The sequence below is a fragment of the Ailuropoda melanoleuca genome, chromosome 9 (assembly GCF_002007445.2).
Source record: "Ailuropoda melanoleuca isolate Jingjing chromosome 9, ASM200744v2, whole genome shotgun sequence".
Classification (NCBI taxonomy): Eukaryota; Metazoa; Chordata; class Mammalia; order Carnivora; family Ursidae; genus Ailuropoda; species Ailuropoda melanoleuca.
This window is the reverse complement of record NC_048226.1, coordinates 5,160,397-5,184,779: the sequence shown is the minus strand read 5'-3', so window position 1 is coordinate 5,184,779 and position 24,383 is coordinate 5,160,397. Positions and strand designations below refer to the sequence as shown.

Here is a 24,383-nt window from a genome sequence, read left to right as displayed (position 1 = left end):
AAGCTTGTCACTTTAGGACGCTGCACTTAAAACTTATAAAATTACATCAGAGCAAAGAAATCAGAGAGAGAGTTTACATAAACTTTAAGGGCTTCGCATCACTGTGCTACATTAGGATAACTGTGCATTCCTGATCTAGTCACAAAAAATTGTGGACGACTATTTTCACAAACACTATCTCTGGTCTGGTACGGGAAGCACTACTTGTGTGCTGTCCAATTATTTAAGCCCATACTTTCTGTGACCCTCACGGAGGAAGCCTTTATAGCCTGTAAGACAAAAACACACCACTCCAGGAGACTGCATCCTTCCCTCCTCCTCCTACTGGCTGAGAGCACCACACTGGGCTGGACCTTTGGTCTCATATCCAATCTGCTGTAATTACTAATGTCTTCATTGTAAACACAACTTTATTATAGCAATCTACTTAAGAGGTCTTGTAATGCTGCTTACAATCAGAATTAACAGTTACTTTGTAAAGCTTTAGCTCTATTTTAAGAGTTCCAAAGAATTACATTATTATAAATGTCAGATGGCTTCTGGTCATACATGCCCCATGATTCAAGTTTTTCTTCCTTCAAGTGGTTTGTATCCCTGAAACATCACATTACAGGACTAGCCCTAGTGCTGGGGATAACTAAGAAAGCGGGAAAAATAAATAAACTTAAAAAAAGTCAGGGCGGGGGCTGGTTGTGAGTTTGAGCCCCACACTGGTTGTAGAGATTACTAAAATAAATAAATAAATTAAAAAAAAAAAGAAAGCTGAAATACAATTTTCTTAAAAACATGAAAGAGCTAATGAGAAACACTATGTCAGAAAGATGTTTGGGGGGCGCCTGGGTGGCACAGCGGTTGAGCATTTGCCTTCGGCTCAGGGCGTGATCCTGGCGTTATGGGATCGAGCCCCACATCGGGCTCCTCGGCTATGAGCCTGCTTCTTCCTCTCCCACTCCCCCTGTTTGTGTTCCTTCTCTCGCTGGCTGTCTCTATCTCTGTCAAATAAATAAATAAAATCTTTAAAAAAAAAAAAAAAAAAAAAAAGAAAGATGTTTGATTTAGCAATCTTTCTAGGAATCTACATGAAAGGTGCAATCAGAAATGCAGCTGAACGTGTATTTAAAAGGCCATTTATGGGGCGCCTGGGTGGCTCGGTCGTTAAGCGTCTGCCTTTGGCTCAGGGCATGATCCGGGAGTTCTGGGATCGAGCCCCACATCGGGCTCCCTGTTCTGCTGGAAGCCTGCTTCTTCCCCTCCCACTCCCTCTGCTTGTGGTTCCCTCTCTCGCTGGCTGTCTCTCTCTCTGTCAAATAAATAAATAAAATCTTAAAAAAAAAAAAAGAAAAAAGATGTACTTTCTATTTAAAACAAACAAACAAATAAAAAAAGGCCATTTATCACATCGTTACATATAATAGAAAAATATGTCCTTAAATAAGACTACTCAAATACATCTCATCAAAATGATAAAATACAAATTACTAAATACTTTAAAAAAATTCAGAAATGCTTATATTTTATTGTATAGAAATGATATAAATTATATGTACAATATGATAAATATGTTGATTGTGAACAAATACACATTAAAATATTAGCAGTTTTTTCTGGAGTTACTTGTATTTTCTACGTACTGCAATGTGGAGGGATCACGTATCACTCTTATAATACATGATTTTATCTGCAACCCCTTGTTCCTCCTGACCCCCAAAAGAGGTCCAAACTCAAAGGCAAGAGTCCAGAAAGGGGGGGGGTGCCTGGGTGGCTCAGTCAGTTAAGCGTCTGCCTTTGGCTCAGGTCATGATCCCGGGGTCCTGGGATTGAGCCCAGCATTGGGCTCCTTGTTTAGCGGGGAGTCTGCTTCTCTCTCTCCCTCTGCTGCTCCCTCCCTCTGCTGTGCTCTCTGAAAAATAAATAAAAACTTAAAACAACAACAAAAAAGAATCCAGAAAGGGAAGACCAGCACTAAAAGTTGCTTTTGTCCGGGAGGAAAGAGCAGATTCAGAAGGAACAGTTGAGGAACCTGAGTAAACCATATTCCTATGCTAATCTAGGCTATTAATGTTTTAAAAAACAAATGCACCTATTAATTGCTTTATCTATTTTATTTAATTAATTTATTTTTTATTTATTATGATATGTTAGTCACCATACAGTGCATCATTAGTTTTTGAAAACTAAAGTGAGGCATGTACATGGAAAAAATACCATATAGTATACAGAAAGGTTCAGGATGAAAAGCAACATTCCTCTGTCCCATCCTTCTCTCCCCCATCCTCCTCTCTTCTGGAAAGCAATCACGTTTGTTTCTTTGGTTTTTTTTAATTTTAATTTTTAGTAATCTCTACCCCCAACGTGGGCCTTAAACTCATGACCCTGAGAACAAGAGTTGTGTTCTTCCTACTGAGCCAATCAGGTGCCCCAAGGTAGTGATTTTAAGATTTTATTTATTTATTTGAGAGACAGTGTGCACGCACGCGAGCACATGCATGCAAGCATGTGCATGCAAGCATAGGCTAAGGGTAGGGGGAGGAAGAAGGAAAGAATCCCAAGCCGACTCACGAGCCCATCTCAGAACCCTGAGATCATGACCTGAATGGAAACCAAAGAGTCGGATGCCTAACTGACTGAGCCACTCAGGCACCCCAGGCAGTCCTGTTTTAAATAGCTTTTGTTTTCAGCTCTTCTGGTGGCCACCTCCACAAGGAACCCAAACCCTTGCTGTCACTGCACTAGCCAAGAGCCACTACCTGATGATTACCTACTGACCCCCCACTGTGAAAGATGAGGCTTCATCTCATTTAGACTGCTCTCTACACTTCTCCTTGCCCCAAATATGGCTAGTTACATAATATCGGTTCATCTATTGATTATTTTGTAACTTTAGTTTTATTTTTTTTAGATTTTATTTATTTATTTGACAGAGAGAGAGAGAGAGAGAGCACACAAGTAGGGGGAGCGGCAGGCAGAGGGAGAAGTAGGCTCCCTGCAGAGCAAGGAACCCGATGTGGGGCTCGATTCCAGGACCCTGAGGTCATGACCTGAGCCAAAGGCAGACGCTCCACCCAGGTGCCCCTGTTTTGTAACTTTAGACAGAACTTCTGGCTACTCTCTCTACCTTCTACATAGGAGGTTATTAGCACCCCAAGCCTTCCGAGTACTCCCCTTCTTTTGTTTACTGTACTTTTATTTTTACATCATCAAGGTTAACACATTTTGTCCAGTTCTCTAAACATATTTCAGTCTATACGTTGACTCTGTTGCAGCTCATCAGCAGCATTTATGACAAGTGTCCTTCCCTACTTAGAAGGTCCTGACGGCTGTGCAACCTTCAGGAGAATGTCTACTGCACCCAGACAACCGGATTGCTTTCTGTACATCTTATCAATTACTCAAAATCGTTAACAATTTTCTTTGTTTTACATTTGACCTTGGCTCTCTTTGTATAATCTTTCCCATGGAATCTCTAAATGTCTTTCTCCTTCTGTTGAGAATTAACATTTACATTCTTTACTATCATCAAAAAATGTCATCTCTTATTCCTTCTCACATTGCTTGGGACCTATTTTTCTTGACTTTGTTACAATTTGCACAGACTGCTTACTGGACCCGCTGCATAGCTGTGGACCTGGACTTTCTTCTCCCTGGACCCATGGGTCAGCTCCCCTGCTTATGTTATCAGAATGAGTGCACTCACTTTCTTTGCCTTCTAGCCTCTAGGGTAGCTGATATTGATCACCAGATTGGCTTTGGTTTCTTTCTTTCCAAAGTTTTCAGGATTATCTCTGAAGGGGTCCAGAATATGCCACTGTGGCATAAAAATTATTTTGAGCAGAAGGCATTTGAGTTCCTGAAACCTCTTATCTGCAAAAAAGCAGAGACCCCCCCCCCAAAAAAAACTCAGTCGTCATAAATTCTCTCCCTGGGAGCAACCAAAGACAACTGATTCTTATCACTGGAGATGAGAAGTCTGCATACGACTCCTAAACAATGTCACAAAACTATCCTATCTCTCTCTCATCTATTCTCTTAAGGGCCCACTTACCCTTCCAAAAAGCCATTTGTTTTCCCATAAGTGTTCTTTCCCCCCTCCCTCTCCACTATTAAGATGGTATATAAGCCCCAATTTTATTGGCCCTTTGAGTCACATTTTGATGAATCCTGTCTTTTATCAGTTTAATTCACAAGCCCCCAACCACTAAATCTAACAGGATGGTGAAGTTTTTCCTCCCCAACATCACTTTATTCTTGGTATTCTCAAATTTCATAAAGCATTTCCTTTGGCATTTAGTGGACATTTTAATCTGAAGGTTTTTTTCTCTTTCACTCAGGGAAATTCTCTTATATCATTGATTTGAAAACTCCCTCTATTTTCTATTTCAAAAATTTTGTCATATTTCACATCTCCTAAGAATTAATCTATACTTTTTCTCTCATATTTTCCATATACCTTTTTGCTCAGGTCTTAGAAAATTTTCTTGACTTTATCTTTCAACATTTCCACTAAATTTACTTTGTCAATCATTTAAAATTTTTAACAGCTCCTGGAGTGCCTGGCTGGCTCAGTCGGAGGAACCTGTGACTCTTGATCTCGGGGCTGTGAGTTTGGATATAGAGATTACTTAAAAATAAAAAATAAATAAATAAAAATTTTAATAGTGCTTCCTCATTCTTTGTTTCTTCTCCATAATATTCTAACTTAAGTCTTTGTGAAGATTCTAAATTAGGCATTTCTCCTCCAATCTCCCTAAAGCTAGTGCTTATTTTATAAATTCTCACTATCCCCAGGGTCAAATACTTACTTGGTTTCTCCTGATTGCCCAGTTATATCTAATCTTGAGGGAAAGGTTAAACTTTTGAGGTGGGTTTCCTCTGTTATTTAAAAAAAATTTTTTTAAAAAAGATTTTATTTACTTATATGAGAGATAAAGAGAGAAGCGTGAGTGCACAGGGGGAGGGGCAGAGGGAGAGAGAATCTCAAGCAGACTCCCCATTGAGTATGGAGCCCCACATGGGGCTTAATCTCACGACCCTGAGATCATGCATGACCTGAGCCAAAACTGCGAGTCAGATGCTTAACTGACTGAGCCACCCAGGTGCCCTTCCTCTGTTATTTTGTATCTATTTCCCCTTCAAATTCCTCCCCTGAATGGGAATATCCAGGTTTGCTTTAGGGTAAGTCGGTGGGCTGGGTGGTCCCCAAATGCCACTTAGGGGCTCTGGCTCCTAACCCAGCTGCCTTTCTATTTCTCACGCTGTTTATTTTTCTTCTAGAATCAATTCCAGGCTGGTATTTGATGCAGTTCTTTGTGGGCAGACTAATTGCCCCCCTCCTATTTCTGGCTCCCCTGCTTTTACTCCCACCCCCTGGACCTGCACACTCAGTCTGAGGCCTCCTGATAATGGAGTTCTGCCTGATCGATAGTCCCCCCTCTTCTACGGCTCTCACTTTACATTCATTTTGCAGGTGGCTCACTGTATTTCATTCCACTTGTCACTATGCTTCCATCCATTTCCTAAAAAATTTGAAAAATCTTGAATCTGATGAGGGTCTCTCTCTGGCTCTCTATGCCCTAATGAACTGAATCCCCATTTTATTTCCTATTATTTTAATAGGGCCTCAAACAAACAAACAAAAAGAAGACATACTTTTACCCAGGCTGCCATCCGGAACTGGAAGTCACTCAACAGTTAATTCTCAAAGCAAGTTATAGCCCACTCATTCAGATGAAATTGTATATGCTTTAATATTTTCTTTGTATTTATTATCATTACTATTATCTTTATTAACATATAGTTGACATACAATATTTTATCAGTTTCAGGTGTACAATACAGATATTCAACGATTTTATACATTATGCTACGCTAAGCATGATAGGTGCAGTCACATTATTACAATGTCATTGACGACATTCCCTATCCTGTACTTCTCATTCCTATGACATATTCATTTTATAAATGGAAGTTTGTATCTCTTAATTCCCTTCACCCATTTTGCCCTATTATTTGCTTTTCTGAATGTGAAAACCTCACCTTAGTAACATATAAATTCTATACAAATAATTGGTATTATTCATTAAAGCTGATTTTTGTTCATTACTCGAAAAAGTTTTATTCTGAAATCGTTAATTTCTACAAGACAGACAAGAGAGATTTTTACTATGTACTTGTGATGAATTCTTTAGTGTTCAATTTTATTTTATTTTTTAAAATATTTATTTATTTGAGAGAAAGAGAGCGTGCGCCTATACCAGGGAGCACACAGAGGGAGCGGCAGAGGCAGAGGGAGAAGCAGACCCCTGCTGAGACGGGAGCCTGATGCGGGGCTCGATCCCAGGACCCTGGGATCATGACCTGAGCTGAAGGCAGATGCTTAACTGACTGAGCCACCCAGGTGCCCTTAGATGTTCAATTTTAACTGCTATAACTCAAACAATAAAACAGATAACTTACCCAAGAAAATGTCGACCAGCATATTCATAGTAAATCTCCCAGAAGGACCCGGATGGTTTTTATTTCTTATTCCTTGTGATGAACTATGTTCTTGAACAAATCTCACAATATTTTTTACATCATTGGTCACATCTCTTGTCTTATAATCCTATGAGCAAAAAGAGATTACCTTCTGCTGTAATTAAGGTGACAGATTGCTAGGGTTTCATACTACTGTAGTCTCATAACAAACCATTTCCACACCAAAACCAAGATCCAAACCCAAATTTCAAATGTTCTTTTTTTTCTAAGCTCTTACATTAACCTCGTGTCTAGAACATTAGCACTCTACCACATCTATGTTATTACTGGGTTACGGACATACCTCTCAGTCTTTCAATTACTCGAAAGTATGCTGTGGGTAGGAATATCCTTTCCTCCTTTTCAAACCCTTCACACCCCCTAGAACTGTGCTCTGTCACTTGGATGGTGACTTCAAGATCAAAAACACTGTCCAGCCATGCAAATCTGTGAGTTCTGATCGCTTTTGGGGCTTTGGTGTCATAGTCAACCCTTTTAATGATCGCTTGTCAGTTCCCTTTCTCCTTCTCCTCATTGGTCTCCAAACCCAGCCTACTTTTTAAAGCCCCCTTTATTGTATGATCTGTCTGCTTTCATCTATCCTAGATCTCCAAACGAGCAATACTAACCAGCCACTGTTCTTGAAAGCAGCATCATGCTTCTGGCCTCTGTCAATGCAGCCTCCTCACCTTCTAACCCTTGTTCCTCTGCCACAGTCTCACAACCTCAAGACAAACAGGTTTCTTGTCTTATTCTAACAGTTGGTAGTGATTCTGAGGCTCTATCTAGAACCATCATGAAACGATGTTCTATCATTCTCACCAACATCATTCCTGCCTAATTAATGGTGACTCAGCAGACAGATGGTCCTCCCATCTTGGCCTCTGGCGTCTTGACCTCCTCCGCCCCAGTGACCCTGTCTTCCACGTATGCCAGCCGCTCACTCCCTTGGTCACACTTACCACCTCGGCCTCATTAAAATCAGCAACCCCTTCATTCTGACCGTCACCTCATGCCATCTAGTATATTCTGACTCCAATAACCCACTGAACCTGCCTACCCACTCATTCCCACCCTCCAATGATCCCCTAACTCAGCTTAAATTTCACAGACCCTCATTACACTGCTACCTCATGTACCTTCGGCTCCTTTGCCCTTAGGGCAATTCATCCCATGTATTGTTTGACGATACACACTAGATCCAACTCTTCGCCACTCTGCCTAAACCGCAGTAGCTGACCTTGGCTGGAGAAACACATGCAACCATGTTGAAAGTCTGCACTTTCAACAAATGGCCACAAACCTCAAGTGGACCCTTCACACGGCTAGGTAATCATCACACATCCTTGGTCTCGCACTCCTCCGTTCTAGAACAGGAGTTAGCACACCATGGCCTATGAGCTGGATACCTGCTTCCGTACATCAAATTTTACTGGAACACAGCCATGGAAAATCGATGTTATTTATTGTTTATGTCTGCTTTTGGGCTAAAAGAGCAGAGTTGAGTACTTGTGACAGAGCCTATGATTCATGCCCAAACCATGCCTTGCATACAGTCCTGCCCTAGGACTAATGTATGCACTCTGGCCCTTTAAGATAAAGTTTGCTGACCGCTGTCCTAGATGACTAGACCACTTCACTTTCTCCTTTCTCTTCAATCCCCTCCCCTCTCTTATCCTGACTGTCAGCTGAGGACCTGGCCTGCTACCTCACTGAAAAAGCTGAAGCAACCACAAGCGAGCTTTCGCAAACTTCCTTCACAACATGTATCCCCAGCAAACGCCCCACACAGTATTCTTCCTTGTGCTCTTACAGATGAACCTTCTCGGTTCCTGCCTGAGGCCAGTCTCTGGACTTGCGCACTAGATCCCCACCCCTGCCTATTCAAGAACATTGCTTCAGAGGTTCTCCCCTCTCCTTACACATCAGCTTTTCATCCTGTGCCTGTACGTTCCTATCAGCATAGACACATGTTACTTCTGTCTTTTCCTGACTCCACTTCCCCTGCCAGCTGCTGTTTGATTTCTCTGATCATCCTTGAAGCAAAACTTGAAAGAGTTCTCTATATTTGTCGCCTCCAGTTTTGCCCCACGCTACTGAAACTGTCCAACAAACCCAGCCACCATGATTCCTTCCACACTAAATCCAGTGGTGTAGTCTCCGTCCCTTCCCTACTTGGCTTCGTGGCAGCACTGGAGCCGTGAGTACTCCCTCCTCCCTGAAATGGTTTCTGTACAGATTTTTGCTTTTCCCTTTACCTTGCTAATTTTCTTTCTTGGTCTCCTTTTCTAGTCCCTCCTTTTCTCCTTAAACTCTTAATGTCTCAGGACTCAGTGGTTTGGTTTTCTTCTCTTTGGTATAACCTTATACCCCTGAAGATTTCATCTGCTCTTACGGCTCTGAATACCAACAGTATGCCAACCACTCCCAAACTGGCAGATACCACAAGCCTCTTTTCAGAATTTCTGAATCTAACAGATACATCTAACTCGAAACACCCCAAACCGAACAGATCCGCCCTGCCAAACAGCCGTCCCCAAGTCACACCACACTCCAGCTCCTGTTCTGGCCTGCCATTTCCTTTCCCTAATGGACTCTTGCCCTGCTCAGCTACACGGGCTCCCTTGCTATCCATCAAATCCACAGGCATGCCCCCCACACCTGGGGCCAAGAATGCCCACATCCAGGGAGCTGCTCAGCTCACTCCCTTTACAAGCGTCCGCTGCTTGGGCCTCTGCATCTCTGTGAGAAGCCTTCCCTGGGCCACCGTGCCTGATCTGGCAGCTTGCATCCCACCCACTACTCCTGGCTCCAACACTGCTGTGCTTCCCGTGCCCTGACATGGTTGGTACTCAGCCTCTCTTGGCCAGAATGTAAACCCCACAAGGGCAGGGATCTTCCTAGTTCATTCAGTGATGCATCCCAATCTCCTAGAACAGGCCTGTCACACAGCAGACACTCAACAAACATCTGTTAAACAAGAACTGACACTCATCAGCAACATCCGCAGGGCAGGGAGTGGGTGGTGGAATCTGCAGACCCCACCCTCTGTACTCGCTAGTGCCCCAGACCTGTGACTGAGCTTATCACGCGGCCGTTACAATCATAGGTAAAATTAAGTACCTAATGATTGAATTTAACAAATTCTCAAGGTTATTTTTAGGACGGATGATAGCAAACTCATCTAGAAGCTATTACCATTAATTCTTTATAGTTTTTATTTTTTATTTATTTTTTTAAATTTTTATTTATTTATTTGCCAGAGACAGAGACAGCCAGCGAGAGAGGGCACACAAGCAGGGGGAGTGGGAGAGGAAGAAGCAGGCTCCCAGCGGAAGAGCCTGATGTGGGGCTCAATCCCATAACGCTGGGATCACGCCCTGAGCCTAAGGCAGACGCCCAACTGCTGCACCACTCAGGCGCCCCTCTTTATAGTTTTTAAATAACCAATTTATAGTATAATGTAATTGACCTGATTCAAACACACAGTACACCAGTTATTATAACTCTTCAGAATGAGAACTTCAGATACATATTGGGATTGAATCTAAATATTCTACCTGCCCATGTTGGAATTTTTTGGATATCTACAGATCAATATTTCTGAAATACCTTATAGTACACATATATAACATCAATATTTTGGATAGGTCCAGGATATTTTTTTCTAGGCTTCTAATTCAAAAGCTATTCCACAAAATTACTATTTAATGTTTCTATTCCAAATTACTATGGGGAGGGAGCCATCTTTTTCCAGTTCAATCCCTGAGGGCCCACTTATGGTAACCTAACTTATGGTATCTAACTTTGCTAAATTAAAGTCTTGGCAATTTCCTGAATTAAAAGGAATTTAAAACTTCCTTACTTTACCTTTGTTCTACAGCAATTATCACAAGAAACATCTGGGTATTTCTTACAAAAATCAGGATTAAATCCCTTTTCACCAAAGTAAGCCAAAAGCTGTATTCTCCTGCATTCTGTTATATTTTCACAGTAATGCACCATACTATACAAATTGTTGATGTGAGTCTCTCTGGTATGATGGTTTCCTTCTTTTTCCACTAAAAGAGGAAAAAAACAAAGTAAAAATACTTATTAGCGTAGGAAAACAGAAGAAAATATCATAGAAATATTTAGAATAGATTCATTTAAGTAGCAAATGAAATAAAATTACTAATAGTGTTATATCAGTATGACATCATTCTATATTATGACCAACCGTATATTTATGTTTATCCCTCAAATTTTCAGTTTTATAGGAATAAATGAAGATTGTCATCAGGAGTAGCTGAAAAATTTTTTCAAATCTTCATGATTCCCAATGATGAAGATTTGAATCAAATTTACTGTATTTATCAGACAAGCATGTCCTTAGCTGGATCCGAAGTCAGCACAGCAGGCACCTCCCTGGGTATCTGGGGTGAAAGCAGTTAAGCCAGTGGTTCCAAAGCCGTGGGCCAAGGAGCCCTGGGGTGTTGCAGTGAACTCACAGGGGTGTTGTGTTGGCAGGGTATTTTATTTTTTTAAAGATTATTTATTTATTTGACAGAGAGAGAGACAGCCAGTAGAGAGGGAACACAAGCAGGGAGAGTGGGAGAGGAAGAAGCAGGCTCATAGCGGAGGAGCCTGATGTGGGGCTCGATCCCATAACGCCAGGATCACGCCCTGAGCCGAAGGCAGACGCTTCACGACTGTGCCACCCAGGCACCCCTGGCAGCGTATTTTAAATTTAAGGGAAACACAGCAATATTGAACACCACACTAACTGCTAGTTAGAAGTCATGGTGAGCTATACTCCTTCCAATGCCATCTCTGAGAAACTGAAGTTTTGGCAGCTGTTGTGATAAATACAAGTACCTCCAGAAAATCCATGTGAAACAGGAAATAAGGGTGGCAGTGTCTAATCTAATTTCAAGGTTTGAGAATCACATGCGCAAACTTTCCGTTTATAAGCAATTGAGGTTAGTTAAGAATGAGAATAAAATGTTTTTTTCTAGTTTATGAGCATTCTTTTTTTCAAAATGTTGTAAGTGTTTGAAACTTTAATGCTTATTGAATTATTTGGACCTAACTTAATATAGGTTCTGATTAAAAACACAAATGGTCAGGCTAAGTTTAAAAGTCTTATTTTTTTCATGGAGAATCTTTATTTTTTGAAAAGATTTTATTTATTTATTTGAGAGAGAGAGCACAAGGGGGGAAGGGTCTGAGGGAGAAGCAGACTCCCCGGTGAGCAGGAAGCCCAATGCAGGGCTCCATCTCAGGACGCTGGGATCATGACCAGAGCCGAAGGCAGACGCTTAAGCGACTGAGCCACCCAGGTGCCCTCACTGAGATTCATCTTGGTAGAGCAAGGGACATAGACTTCGGGGGTCAGACAGACCTGGGCCCCAGCAGGGCTCTGCCACCTACTAGCTCTACATCTGCCGTGCTCTTGGGTGAAATGAGGAGAGTTACAGTAGTGCCTCACAGGCTGTGAAGACTGGATGAAGGGATATAATCAAGCAGTTAGCACATACAGCAGGTACTAAGCAATGTCATCTATCAGCATCGCGACCACTGTACTCCCCCCACCCTTCTACCAGCTGCTGCCGCTCATTAGTGCTCTTGGGGGCAAGTTACAAAACCCTGAAGTTCCCTTTTACCATGGGATGATCTCTACCTCAAAAGCTAGGGATTATGGGCACAAAAGGTGACCCGATATTTGGCACAGTGCCTGGTAAGTGTCATATCCCATGTGTAGTATTTCTGGAAAGATCCATTCAAAAGTGGTCTCAAAATAGCAAATTTATTTAGGAAATGTATTTAACTATCACAACTTAGTAGAAAAATGGGCAAAGGCCAAAATGAGATTCTAAAATATGTATTCACTTTGACCTGGCAAGTCTAAGTCTGGAAATTTTATGCTATATAAACAATAGCACAAATGCCCAAAGATTCCCGTAAAAGATGCTCAATACTGCACTGCTGATAATGGTGAAAAACAATAAACAATCTAGGTTTCTATTCCAAAAGGACTGGTTAAATAGACACGGAATTCCATGTAGTCGAACTACATCTATCAATTGGAGTCATAATTACATCCTACTGTAGACTGAAAACATACAAAAAGGCGTATAATATAATCCCAAGCACAAATGCCAAAATCTATGCATTTGGCAGGGATAAACAGCACATATAAGATCCTGCTTCTCTCTGATGGGGGAGTGGAGGGCTGAGGTAGGAGAGGGATATATGGGGGGGTTTATTCCCTAACCCAGTGGTATGTGAGGATTTGTTATTTTTCCCATCCTACCTTTCTGCATGTTTGAAATATGTGTTACATGCAAGGACGCACTCAGAGGTTGGATCTGGAAGGATACACAGGAAGCCAACAGCTGGAGTTATTTCCTAGGGCAGGACTGTATGCAAGGCATGGTTTGGGCATTTTCTGCCATGTATATGTCTGTATACACACGTCTGTACCATTTGAGTTTTACATGACAAGCATGTAATACTTCTATAACGATTTAAAGAAACTGGAGCAAAAACACCACCATGGCAGGAGCAGGCTCCATCGGGAGACTAAAGAGGATAGGGGCTTAGCTCACTCAGTATGAGTCTCTTCAGCCGGGTCACATCGTGATAGGTATAGAACAGCAGGCAGTGCGATATCTCCCCATCTCTCCCAGCTCTGCCGGATTCCTGGTAGTAGCCCTCCACAGATTTAGGGAGAGACGCGTGGATCACGAACCGCACGTCGGGTTTGTCAATCCCCATTCCGAATGCTATTGTTGCACAGATAACCTGATGAAAGAGCACAAGCCTCTTAGACTCATAATAGATGGAAAGGAACATTTTAGTACCAGGCGCCTCTAAAAGCTCTACCCTCTATTTTAAAGTGTACTCTATACAGCAATCTAATACCTTCACTTGGTCCCGTTATTTAGCATGACGAAAGTGAGATCTTCCTATTGATAATTTGCAATTCTATGAAGACCTGAGAAGGTAGAGAGGAGCTCACGGTGGCAGGCACTTTCTCGTGTGATTTGGCGTTTTCATGGAAGGGGCCAGAATCAAGAGCCATCTGTCTTGGTGGGCTGCCACTGCTTCCTCTCTTCCATTTCTGATATGAAGGCATGAGGGTGCTGTCCACATGGCCATGACATCCAGCTCCACAGTCATGGACGAGCTCCCACATGTTACCTCTGCCAGCTTCTCTGATGCTTGGAGCAATGGCATTGTCACCTGCCACCATGCTTACCGTCCCTGTTCCCAGGGGGAGCAGCTGATGGATCACATGCCAGCTCCTTTTCCTCAACAGCTGATTTCAAAGTTAAAAACTTGAGAAATTCTTATTGGAACTCACGTGGGTAAAAGTCTGAGAGGTGTTTATACTAGAAAAAAAAGACTGGAGACTGTGGATCTTGGCCTATGCATATTACTTAGGACAAGCAAGGTGACGGTTAAATTTCAGGAGATGCATAAATCCTCTTTTAGTTAAAAAAAAATCATTTTCTAGAATATCCATTTCAGTTACAAATGTAGGACTTATTAACCCAGACAAAAACATTACATTTCCAGGGGCGCCTGGGTGGCACAGCGGTTAAGCATCTGCCTTCAGCTCAGGGCGTGATCCCGGCGTTATGAGATCGAGCCCCACATCAGGCTCTTCTGCTATGAGCCTGCTTCTTCCTCTCCCACCCCCTGCTTGTGTTCCCTCTCTCCCTGGCTGTCTCTATCTCTGTCGAATAAATAAAATCTTTAAAACAACAACAACAACAACAACAACAAAAAATTACATTTCCAGGCAAGATTATATTATACAAATAAAGCTGCAAGACTTTTTTTTTTTTTTTTAACTCCCAAGAAAATAAATAGCAGCTGCAAGAACAGTATTTCAAAAGCAACTGCACTACCTGGCAGCCAGACTGAGGCTGAGGATGTGGTGTCAGTGTCTGCGCACGAGTGAGCAAGTCAGGCCTCGGAGAACGTGGCCAGCGAATAGGAGCGCTCGGGGGCGCCTGAGCTACAGCCCGTCAGCCCTCTCAATTTATGGCACTTTGATGGAAGGGAAGTGTCCTTGAAAAGAGAAAGTCTGCTGGAGCCTCTAGTGGTGGAGAGCAGGTGGAGAGCCTGCGCAGGGAGGTGTAGCAGCCCGCGGGCCCCAGCGTTCTGAGAAGTGGGGGTGCGGGTGCGGCTCCCCAGGTCGAGTGGGCCTCGGCTGTGAGGCAGTGTGCGGGCTCCCAGTGAGGCAACCCCAACGCCAACTCCCCCCCCTGAAAGCCTTTACTTCGAGTCACTGGGAAGACTGGCTTAGTCGAGCTGTTACTTCCTTGTTTCTGTGTTGCTTTCGAAACTTCAGACTATAATAATTGTGAGGAAAAACAATGAAGTTTTATTCTATCTTACAAATGTAACAAGATCAAGGTTGTCCAGTGATTGTACAATTATACCTTGACTGTGAGGATTAGCTAGACTGAAAACAGAAAAAAAACTCATCCGTTTTTTTTAAACTACAGTTTTGATTGAGGTGTTTTATATACATGCATACAGATACACATGTGTGCACGGGTCCTGTAGAATACTTACACTGTACATAGAGATTTAAAGAACTTGAAAAGAATTGGCTTTTTTCTTTTTTTCTCATCTATTTTTCTATTCAATTTTTAAAACAGATTTATTGATTCATTTGAGAGAGCGAGAGAGAGCAGTGGGGAGGGGCAGAGGGTGAGAGAGTCTCAAGCTGACTCTGGACTGAGTGCAGAGCCCAATGTGGGGCTCGACCCCAAGACCTCGAGATCACGAGCCGAGCCAAAACCAAGAGTCAGATCCTGGACTGCGCCACCCAGGCACCCCTCAATTTTCTTTTTTTATGGTTGAGATTTTACACTTTTAGGTTCTATTTTTCTCTACACTTCTCCATCACTGACATCTGAACATTTTCATATCATTATGAAATTCTTCATAAACCATTTTCAAGGCCAGGAATGCAGTATGATGTACTCAGTCGCTCCCTTAGGACATTTAGGCTACTTACTATTAAAAATAACACTACCATACAGTCAATGATACTGTAATAAGTCTATGGTGTTAAGTGGTTAGTAGAATTACTGTGGTGAGCATTGTGTATCATACAGAATCGTCGAATCACTGTGTTGTATACCTGGAAATAATATAATATGGTATACATCAGCTATACTTCAATTAAAAAAAACCATAAACGAACACTGATGTAAATTCCACACATGCGTTTCAGATCTAAGGCTCCTCTAACAGTCTGCCATATTCTTTTCCAGAAAGGCTCTCAGGAACATTGCAGGAAATCACCTCTTATAGCACTGTCCCCAGCAGTTAATACAAGTTTGCTAATACAAGAGGTGAAAATGGTCTCTCACTCTTTTAAGTTTGGATTCCTTTAATAATTAGCAAAGTTGCACTTTAAAAAACAATTCTACTTAGCCTTTTGTGGCTCCTTTTCGATGTCTCTTGACAGCCTGGGGTAATTTACTATTTGAGACTCATGTTTTCCTTATCAAAGCTCTGGGATGTTTTAGTTGTAGAAGACGTTATTTCCCTAGTTGTTCATTATTTGCTATCGCCTTTAATTTTGTTCATTGATACAGAAGTGTTTAGTTATTTAGATTTTTAATCATTTTTAGCAATTACTTCTTTGAGATCTTTTTAAGCTTGGGTTCTCTTCCAGCCAGAGTTCATACATTTAAAATACCAATACCTTTATTTACCTATAATTAATTTTGATAGGAGGATCCAAAATTATTCCCCCCAGCAGGTAAGCGGTACCACTGGTTGGATTATCCTCCTTTTCTCATTAATTTTCAATATCATCCTTGCCACATATTGTTTTTATATGTTTTCTTTTTTTTTTTTAAAGATTTATTAATTTATTTTGGCAGGGGAGGGGCAGAGGGAGAGAAAATATCAAGCAGACTCTGCCCTGAGGACGGAGCCCTACATGGGGCTTGATCTCACGGCCCTGAGATCATGACCTGAGCCAAAACCAAGAGTTGGATGCTCAACCAACTGAGCCACCTGGCGCTCTGTTTTACATGTTTTTTAGTCTAATTCGGGATTTCTGTGTCACTGATCTGTCTGTAATGTATTGCAAAGCCAGTGTTCAGGTGTTTTCATTTTCTTGCCACATTCTTTCAGTTATTTTAACTTGAATATTCTTCCAGGCAAAGTTTAGAAAAAGTTTATCAAAGGAAAAAAAAAAAAACCACTGGAATTTTGCTTGGTTAAATATACAAATTAGGGAAGACTGGTAACTGTGATTACTTGAGTGAAGATAAGCTGGTGATGCGTTTCTGGACCTGACATATCCGAAAGTGCCTTTCTGTTGTGCTCAACATCTGTGACAGTGAGCTGGCTGTGAAATCCTTCAGTCCCAAGCTTCCCTCCTTTGATTCTGAAGACTGTGTTCCTGCTTTTGTTATTCAGTGAAACAGTCTCAGGCCTGCCTGCTTTTTGTAGAGCATCCTACCTCTGCATCTTTGTGAATATAATTTTTCAGCTCTTTGTAAATCAAACAAAGTGGTGAACTATGTCTACATGTAAGTTTTCCCCCAGCAACTTTGAGATAATGCTTTTAAATTTGTTAAATATTTGTTATGTATTCTTTTAGAGCACATCTGACTACTGTATCTCCTTCAGCCTTCCTCATTTCCTCCTTGGATACAATGATTATTCTTAGGCTGACATTTTCAAGTTATTCACCACCTCACTGATGCAGATGTCTGCACTGAATCAAACCATTTGTGTCTTGATACATGCTTCTACTTGTTTTGCCTTTCATGCATTTTCTTATCTAGATAAATTGCATTTTTATTTGTGCCTTCATCTCGGCCTGTGATCTTCTTACGGCAAAGTATTTCTAGTTCATATATGTCCAGTATACTGACATCTTTCCAAGGACACTCGGCTAATATCCTCTAAGATTTTCTTCTGTTTTCCATTACAAAATAATTTTGAAAGATATTTTTCCTTTGAACCTTTGGGGTAATTTCTCTTTTTGTGAACTGAGAACTTTATAGGCTAAAAAAAAAATTAGTCATTTTTCTCCAACTCATCCCTGTATTTAGAGAGATCTATCCAAGAAGGCTGGCACCTGCCACCGTACAGGATGCCTAGAGCGTTCTTAGCTTCCTCCCTCTTGGTCCACTTGGGTGACAAATCTGTCATCTCAGAAATCTCAACACAATTAGTTATTAGGGAAATGCAAGTTTAAATCACAGTGAGATGCCACTTCACATCCCCTAGGATAGATATAGTAAAAAAAAAAAAAAAAAAAAACACTGGAACCTCCTACATCACTGGTAGAAAGGAAAAATTCTGTAGCTGCTTTGGAAAACAGTTTGGTAGTTCTTCAAAAAGTTAAACACAGAGTTACCAAATGACTAAGCAATTCCACTCCTAGGTATCTACCCAAGAGAACTGAAAACATGTTCATACAAAAATATGTACACAGATGTTCACAGAAGCATTATCCACAATAGCCAGAAAGTGGGTGCAACTAAATGTCTACCAACTGATGAACGGGTAACAAACTAGGATACATCCATACAATGGAATGTTTCCTGGGGTACAAAAAGAAATAAAGTATTGATACATGCTACAACAAGATACACAGTGTCTTGAAAACATTACGCTAAATAAGAGAAATCAGTCACAAAAGAGTATATACCGTATAATTTCATTTATATGAAATGTCCAGAGTAGGAAAATCTATAGAGACAGATTAGCAGTGGTTCCATTCGTGGTTGCCAGGGACTGGGGAGTGGCTGCTGAAGAGTATGGAGTTTCTTTTTGGGATGATGAAATATTCTGGAATTAGACAGTGGTGATGCTTGCACAACCTTGTGAATATAGTAAAAACCACTGACTTGTAAACTTTGAAAGGGTGAATTTTATGGTACGTAAATTACAACTAAATAAAAAAATTTTTTTGTATTTAAGAAAGAAAAAGCAACTTAAGTCTCAAGAAGACCCATTTTTAAATTTCAGTTTTTTTTTTTTTTTTTTTTTTTTTTTTTTTTAAAAANAGAGATAGAGACAGCCAGCGAGAGAGGGAACACAAGCAGGGGGAGTGGGAGAGGAAGAAGCAGGCTCACAGCTGAGGAGCCTGACGTGGGGCTCGATCCCGTAACGCCGGGATCACGCCCTGAGCTGAAGGCAGACGCTTAACCGCTGTGCCACCCAGGCGCCCCTAAATTTCAGTTTTATTTTGATCTTATTTTGATGCCTGATATCTTTAGAGTAAAAACAATTTTCATCCGGCATGTGCAAGTTTGTTCATATACTATAAAAAATTATTTCCTTTATTTGTTTATTTAAAAAAATGTTACCTGGCAGCCATCCTGATTAATCCACTTGTGCTGTACTTCATCCCTGGCAGAATCACTGAGGCCGGCATGATAAGCAAGAGCAGCCAGACCATCTTTCTGTAGAGTGTCAGCCATGGTGTCACATTCTCGCCTGGAGAGGCAGTAGATTATCCCAGAGTCATCTGCCAGGAAACCAAAACGGTATTCAGACGTGAGAGCTTTTAACATAAATAACAACACAATTTTCATTATGTTCTTTTTTTTCTTTTAAGTAGGCCCCACAGCCAGCGTGGGGCCCATTGCAGGGCTTGAACCCACGACCTCAAGATCAAGCCACAAACTGAGATCCAAGAGTGGGATGCTCAACGAACTGAGCCACCCAAGTGCCCCTCATTATGTTCCTAGAAATACACAAACCGTAAGCAGACCTCCATAGTCTTCTTATAGTGGGGGGGGGGGGGGGCACATAGATAGAGTAAGTCAAGCAAGGAGTTCACGTATACTGGAAATCACAAGATGTGACCTTTTGTTCTGTCCCCCGAATGACTCCTGAGGTGGGCCTGGAGGACTCGGGGCTCTGCTTCACACGGGCTAAAAACTGGGAGGACACCCTCACTCAAATGCTGGGGAAAGCGGGTAGCAGGACATAGCAGCCTTAGAAATGCTTCCAGCTTCTGATTCAGTTTCTTTCTAGGAAACTAATCTAGGAAATAAAGTGGTACAAGGACTTCTGTGAAAACTTTTGTTCCTCCCTTTGAAAATTAGGAAAATTTTAATAGCCAACATTAGGAAATTAAGAAAGGACATTATGAAATAAGATATACTGAAACTTTTCAGTGATTTCTAAGTTTAAAAAAAAAAAACCACGAAAATGCTCAAGATATAAAACAGGTTAAGGGCAGAAAAACTGTAGATACAGTATGCTCATGGAAAGAACAATGCACACAGCAATCGCTGGAAGGAAATAAACCCCGAACGGTAACTGTGACTTGTCCTGAGGTAAGGGTTGTCTTTTGCTTCTTTCTTCTTGTTGCTTTCTCGGTTTTCTTCAGTAAGCAGATATTATATGTACTGTTTTGAGAATCACAAAATGAAAGGTATAAAAGAAAAAGTCCTCTCTCCGTGGCAGAGCGAAAGGTATAGACAGACACGCTAACTCTATGTTCTGCGCCTGGGAGAAGGAGGCCAGGGAGGGAGACCGTGGAAGACTTCTTGGTCTATCCTTGCATTGTCTGATTTGTTCAAACAAACACATATACTAATTTAAGATTTCATTTTATTTTTTAAAGTGATCTCTTGGGCTCTTGGGTGGCTCAGTCGGTTAAGCATCTGCCTTCGGCTTGGGTCATGATACCAGGGTCCTGAGATCGAGTCCCACATCCAGCTCCCTGCTCAGCAGGAAGTCTGCTTCTCCTCTGCCTCTCCCCCCTGCTTGTGCTCTCGTTCTCTCTCTCTCATGCTCTCTCTCTCCCAAATAAATAAATAAAATCTGAAAAAAAAAAAAAAAAAGATCTCTGCACCCAATGTGGGGCTCGAATTCACAACCCCGAGATCAAGAGTCATTTGCTCCCACAGAGCCAGCCAGGCGCCTTGCAAACATGTATACTAGTTTTTAAAAAATGAAACCGAGGTGGTTAACAGAAACAATTCTCTACGGGAAAGTAGAAAAGGGGTTACATGGAAAACTACCAGGCATTTCAGGATCTCGTTTTAGTTAACAGAACTCAGAGGCACTCTTGGGAGAAGGCCCTAACACAGAAAGTGGTGTAATTCATACCAACAGAAGCCAGAGGAGAGACACTGAAACCGCGAATTATAACACGGTGTGTAGGAGGGAATATTTCATATACTTTTTCTTAGGGTTAATTGTTATCAAACCAAATGCGATTTTATAATTTCCAGGATTGAGACAGTTGCAATATTCTGTTCTATAAATAGCTAGTTAGTGCTATTATAACGAGAAAAGATATGTTTAATATGCACAACGATATATTCCACTGTGGTACTAAAAAGACATTTATTATTTCTAGACATAATCTGTCACATGGCTATACTCACGTGGGTGATGCTTTCTGATCCACTCTAAGCAATCAAATGCCACCTTCTTGGGTTTTTTCGGTAACACGTAGTATTTCAGATTATGTCTGTTAAAGCTCATGCTGAACCTAGAAGTCCCAAACATAGAAGTTTGTTATTATAAGAAAATAGAGTTTTAGCCACCTTCACACATTAAACACTGATTTCCACTATGCCAACCTAATCATCAAGCTGTCTCAAGCGGAATGTGGTCACTGACAGCTTGCATAACAGAACCCTGGAACGAAGTCAGGTGAAGCGTTCGCGGACAGAGCGCGGATAAGGAGCAATGTCTATGGATGAGATGACAAGGAATCAGGAGGGCTATAGAAGAGAACACGTAGAGAAGACAGGTGAGTCAGGAGCCCAGCCGCCAGGACGAGGTTGAGGATAAGCAGAGGCACATAAAACATTATTTAAAAGATTAAGAAAATCAGAGAAAACCCACATTTTTAGGCCACCAGTGTTCCCAGGTTTAGAGGGTGCACAAGAGGAGCTGATGGCAGGGCAGCTGCGGGAGCTCACCCATTCTGAACCTCACAACCTACACATCATAGGTCACCGTCCTCTGCTCTGCGCCCCAAAGGGGATGTGGTTGCCTTGGAGACAGACACACTCTCCCTTTGCTGGCCCTTTGCTCTTGGTGGCCCACTTCCTCTCTCCCGCTTCCTTAGGGAGCTTTTCTCCATTCTCTCCTCTCTTGTATTTCAGTCTCTTCTGTGAATTCTTCCCTTTTGTTGGAGTATGTTGTGTAGGACCACCAATCCTAAAAGCAGCAGAAGCTTCCTCTGGACCCTATACTCCACTGCGGCTGGCACCTCCCCTCTTTCTTTCCCTCCCATGGCAAGTTTCTCAGAGGTCACTTAACGCCCCCAACCAACCATACATCCAATTTCAATTCTTGATACCTCCATTCTGGTTTTTTGCCATTACCATTCTACCAAAACTGTTCTATCTAGGCTTTTGAAACTAAATCAGGGGCACCTGGGTGGCTCAGTCGGTTAAGCGTCAGCCTTCGGCTCAGGTCATGATTCCAGGGTCCTGGGATCGAGACCCATGGGGGGCTCCTTGCTCAGCGGGGAGCCTGCTTCTCCCTCTCCCTCTGCCTGCCACTCTGCCTACTTGTGCTCTCTCTCTCTGTTTGTCAAATACATAAAATCTTTATTTTAAAAAAAGCTAAAGAAAGATGAGGAGATTGTTACGGGGTCCTTGGCTCTGCAGGGATCCCCACTACCCTAGGTTCTGACATCTGCAGGAAGGAGAGGTAACCCTGCAGGACAGTTAAGGTTAGAGCATAAAGACATGTCAGTGCCCATCCTGATGGAAGAAAAGAAAGACTGTAACTGTAATAACCCATGGTTAAGGAGGGTACCTACGTACAGGGAGTGGGGATCAGAGGGAAGGAAGATGGTGAATAAAACCATTGGCTTTCTGTCTTTGTACCTGAATCCAAGGTGGATGGGTCCAGGTTTTGTTGCCAGTGGTAGGATAAACTCATTTGACTTGAGGACAGAAGAATGCCTTGTATGTGGAGGGCAGCCATATGTGTGAAGGGACTGCTACGCAGGTAAGGCGGCGGCACAAGAGGCAGTGGTCCCCTTCTCTCTGTGTGCAGTGTGCACATGGGTCTTTGTCCACCTCACTCTCGCTGACCTCTCCGTCACCGTGTGTTGCTGCTGTACTCACAGAAACCCCCTACGAGCACTGACCAGTTCACAGTCCATGGACTTGCCCCCTTGCTCCTCTAATTTGTCTCCTTGTCTTCTTCCTTTGCTTACTCCTTAAGTGGGGACCACTCCCCAGCGTCCGGCTTGTCTTTTCTCCCCCACGTCACCTTCTTCGGGGACCTCACTCACCGCTTTGAGCAGCACCCCGTGTGGGTCCCCACATACCCCAACTTCTGCCCCCTGCTTAGCCTTAGCGTTCCAAACCACAGACCAACTTCTTTTTAAATCAGCGGTCTAAAACTGGGGTATGCATAACCCCAGGGGTTCACAAAGACTTCCTAATGGTACACGAGCAAAGACAACTACAAAGGAATCAATCTGCAGATCCTTCATTTTCACGTGTACTTTTTCCCAGAAGACTGATCTGAGAGTGCTCCTGCAGTCCAGACATCCTGTTTGTCAGCCCTGCCCCGCCTCTCCCTTTTACAACTGTCCCCTCACTTTCTAAACACAAACAAAGAAACCCTACTTTTTCACCCATTCTGAACCTCACAACTGAGCATTGGTCTGGCAGTAAAAGCCTCCAGGACACCACACAGAACAAACTGAATACAGGATGCATGCAGCTGTTTTCTTTCTTCCTTCCTTCTTTCTTTCCTTTCCTTTCCTTTTCTTTCTTCTTCTTTTTTTTTTGGGGGGGGGCGCCTGGGTGGCTTAGTTGGTTAAGCGTCAGACTCTTGATTTTGGCTGAGGTCACGATCTCAGGGTCGTGGGATCGAGCCCTGTGTCAGGCTCTACGCTCAGTGCTGAACCCGCTTGTCCTTCTCCCTCTGCTCCTCCCCCCACGTGCTCTTTATCTCTTAAATAAATAAACAAAATCTTTAAAAAGAGAGTGTGTGTGCACAAGCAGGGGTTGGGGGGGGGAGGAAGAGAGAGAATCTTAAGCAGGCTCCACGCTCAGTGTGGAGCCCAATGCTGGGCTCGATTTCATGACCCTGAGATCATGACCTGAGCCAAAATCAAGAGTCTCATGCTCAAATGACTGAGCCACCCAGGCGCCCCTGAAACTTTCTTTAATCAAAGTACCAGAAACCCTTGGTAGGGCTTCCTGTCTTGTAAGGGTTTTACATATTCCTGTTGGGAGTAACGTGTGACATGAGGAATGAAGTATGCTGGCCCTTGCCGGGATATTCTGATTTCAGATCCATCAAGAGCAAAGTGGCGGGAGTGGAGCTATTTTCACTTATGATGCTGCTACTTGCGTCGCTGGCTACTGTCACAGAATACCTTGCTCTAACAGTCTTGCGAGACGTCTGTCAACCAATACTTTGAAGCCATCTCTCTTATGCTATTTATATGCACAAAACACTGAGAGCTCTTTTCTGGGGCTGGAAATGGCAGAGGAAGATGTAGCGGATTGTAGCAAGGAAAGGCAGTAGGTAAAAGACTGCTCCGTCTGTGGACTATTTCGATCGATCATTCTCAATTATTTACGATCACTGCCGGAGCAAAGGAAACCATAGTCTTGACAGAATGATGGTAAAAAAAGAACCGCCCAAGTGTACAAATGATGTAGATGGGCTGAGGTTGGGAATGGTGCAGGAGTCTCTCTACCCACACGGATGCTGAAATGACTATAGACAAGAATGACCTTGTTACCTTTCCCTACATTTTACACTATGCTGTAATTTCAGAAAAATGTTTTACGTCTTAAAAAAAAAAGGTCTGGGTCAAAAAAGAGACTATAGCATGTGCAGGTGGCCTGAGAAGCCACGACTCTGCTGGTGGGAATGGGAAATGGCGC

The 24,383-nt window shown here is 42.4% G+C and overlaps 1 protein-coding gene across 7 annotated transcripts in view; it reads right to left on the bottom strand.

Annotated features, from left to right (window-relative positions):
• Positions 1 to 24,383, bottom strand: part of BLM (BLM RecQ like helicase) — an 85,614-nt gene that overhangs the window by 10,220 nt on the left and 51,011 nt on the right. For all 7 annotated transcript variants that reach the window (XR_004627671.1, XM_034667853.1, XM_011225692.3 and 4 more), the window contains 5 exons: positions 20,895 to 21,001; positions 18,858 to 19,018; positions 13,104 to 13,299; positions 10,384 to 10,574; positions 6,454 to 6,601 (listed from right to left, as the gene is read on the bottom strand). Coding sequence is in view for 6 of the 7 variants with exons in the window: in XM_034667853.1 (XP_034523744.1) it covers positions 6,454 to 6,601; positions 10,384 to 10,574; positions 13,104 to 13,299; positions 18,858 to 19,018; positions 20,895 to 21,001 (803 nt within the window). In the remaining variant the exon portion in view is untranslated. The remainder of the gene's footprint in view (positions 1 to 6,453; positions 6,602 to 10,383; positions 10,575 to 13,103; positions 13,300 to 18,857; positions 19,019 to 20,894; positions 21,002 to 24,383) is intronic.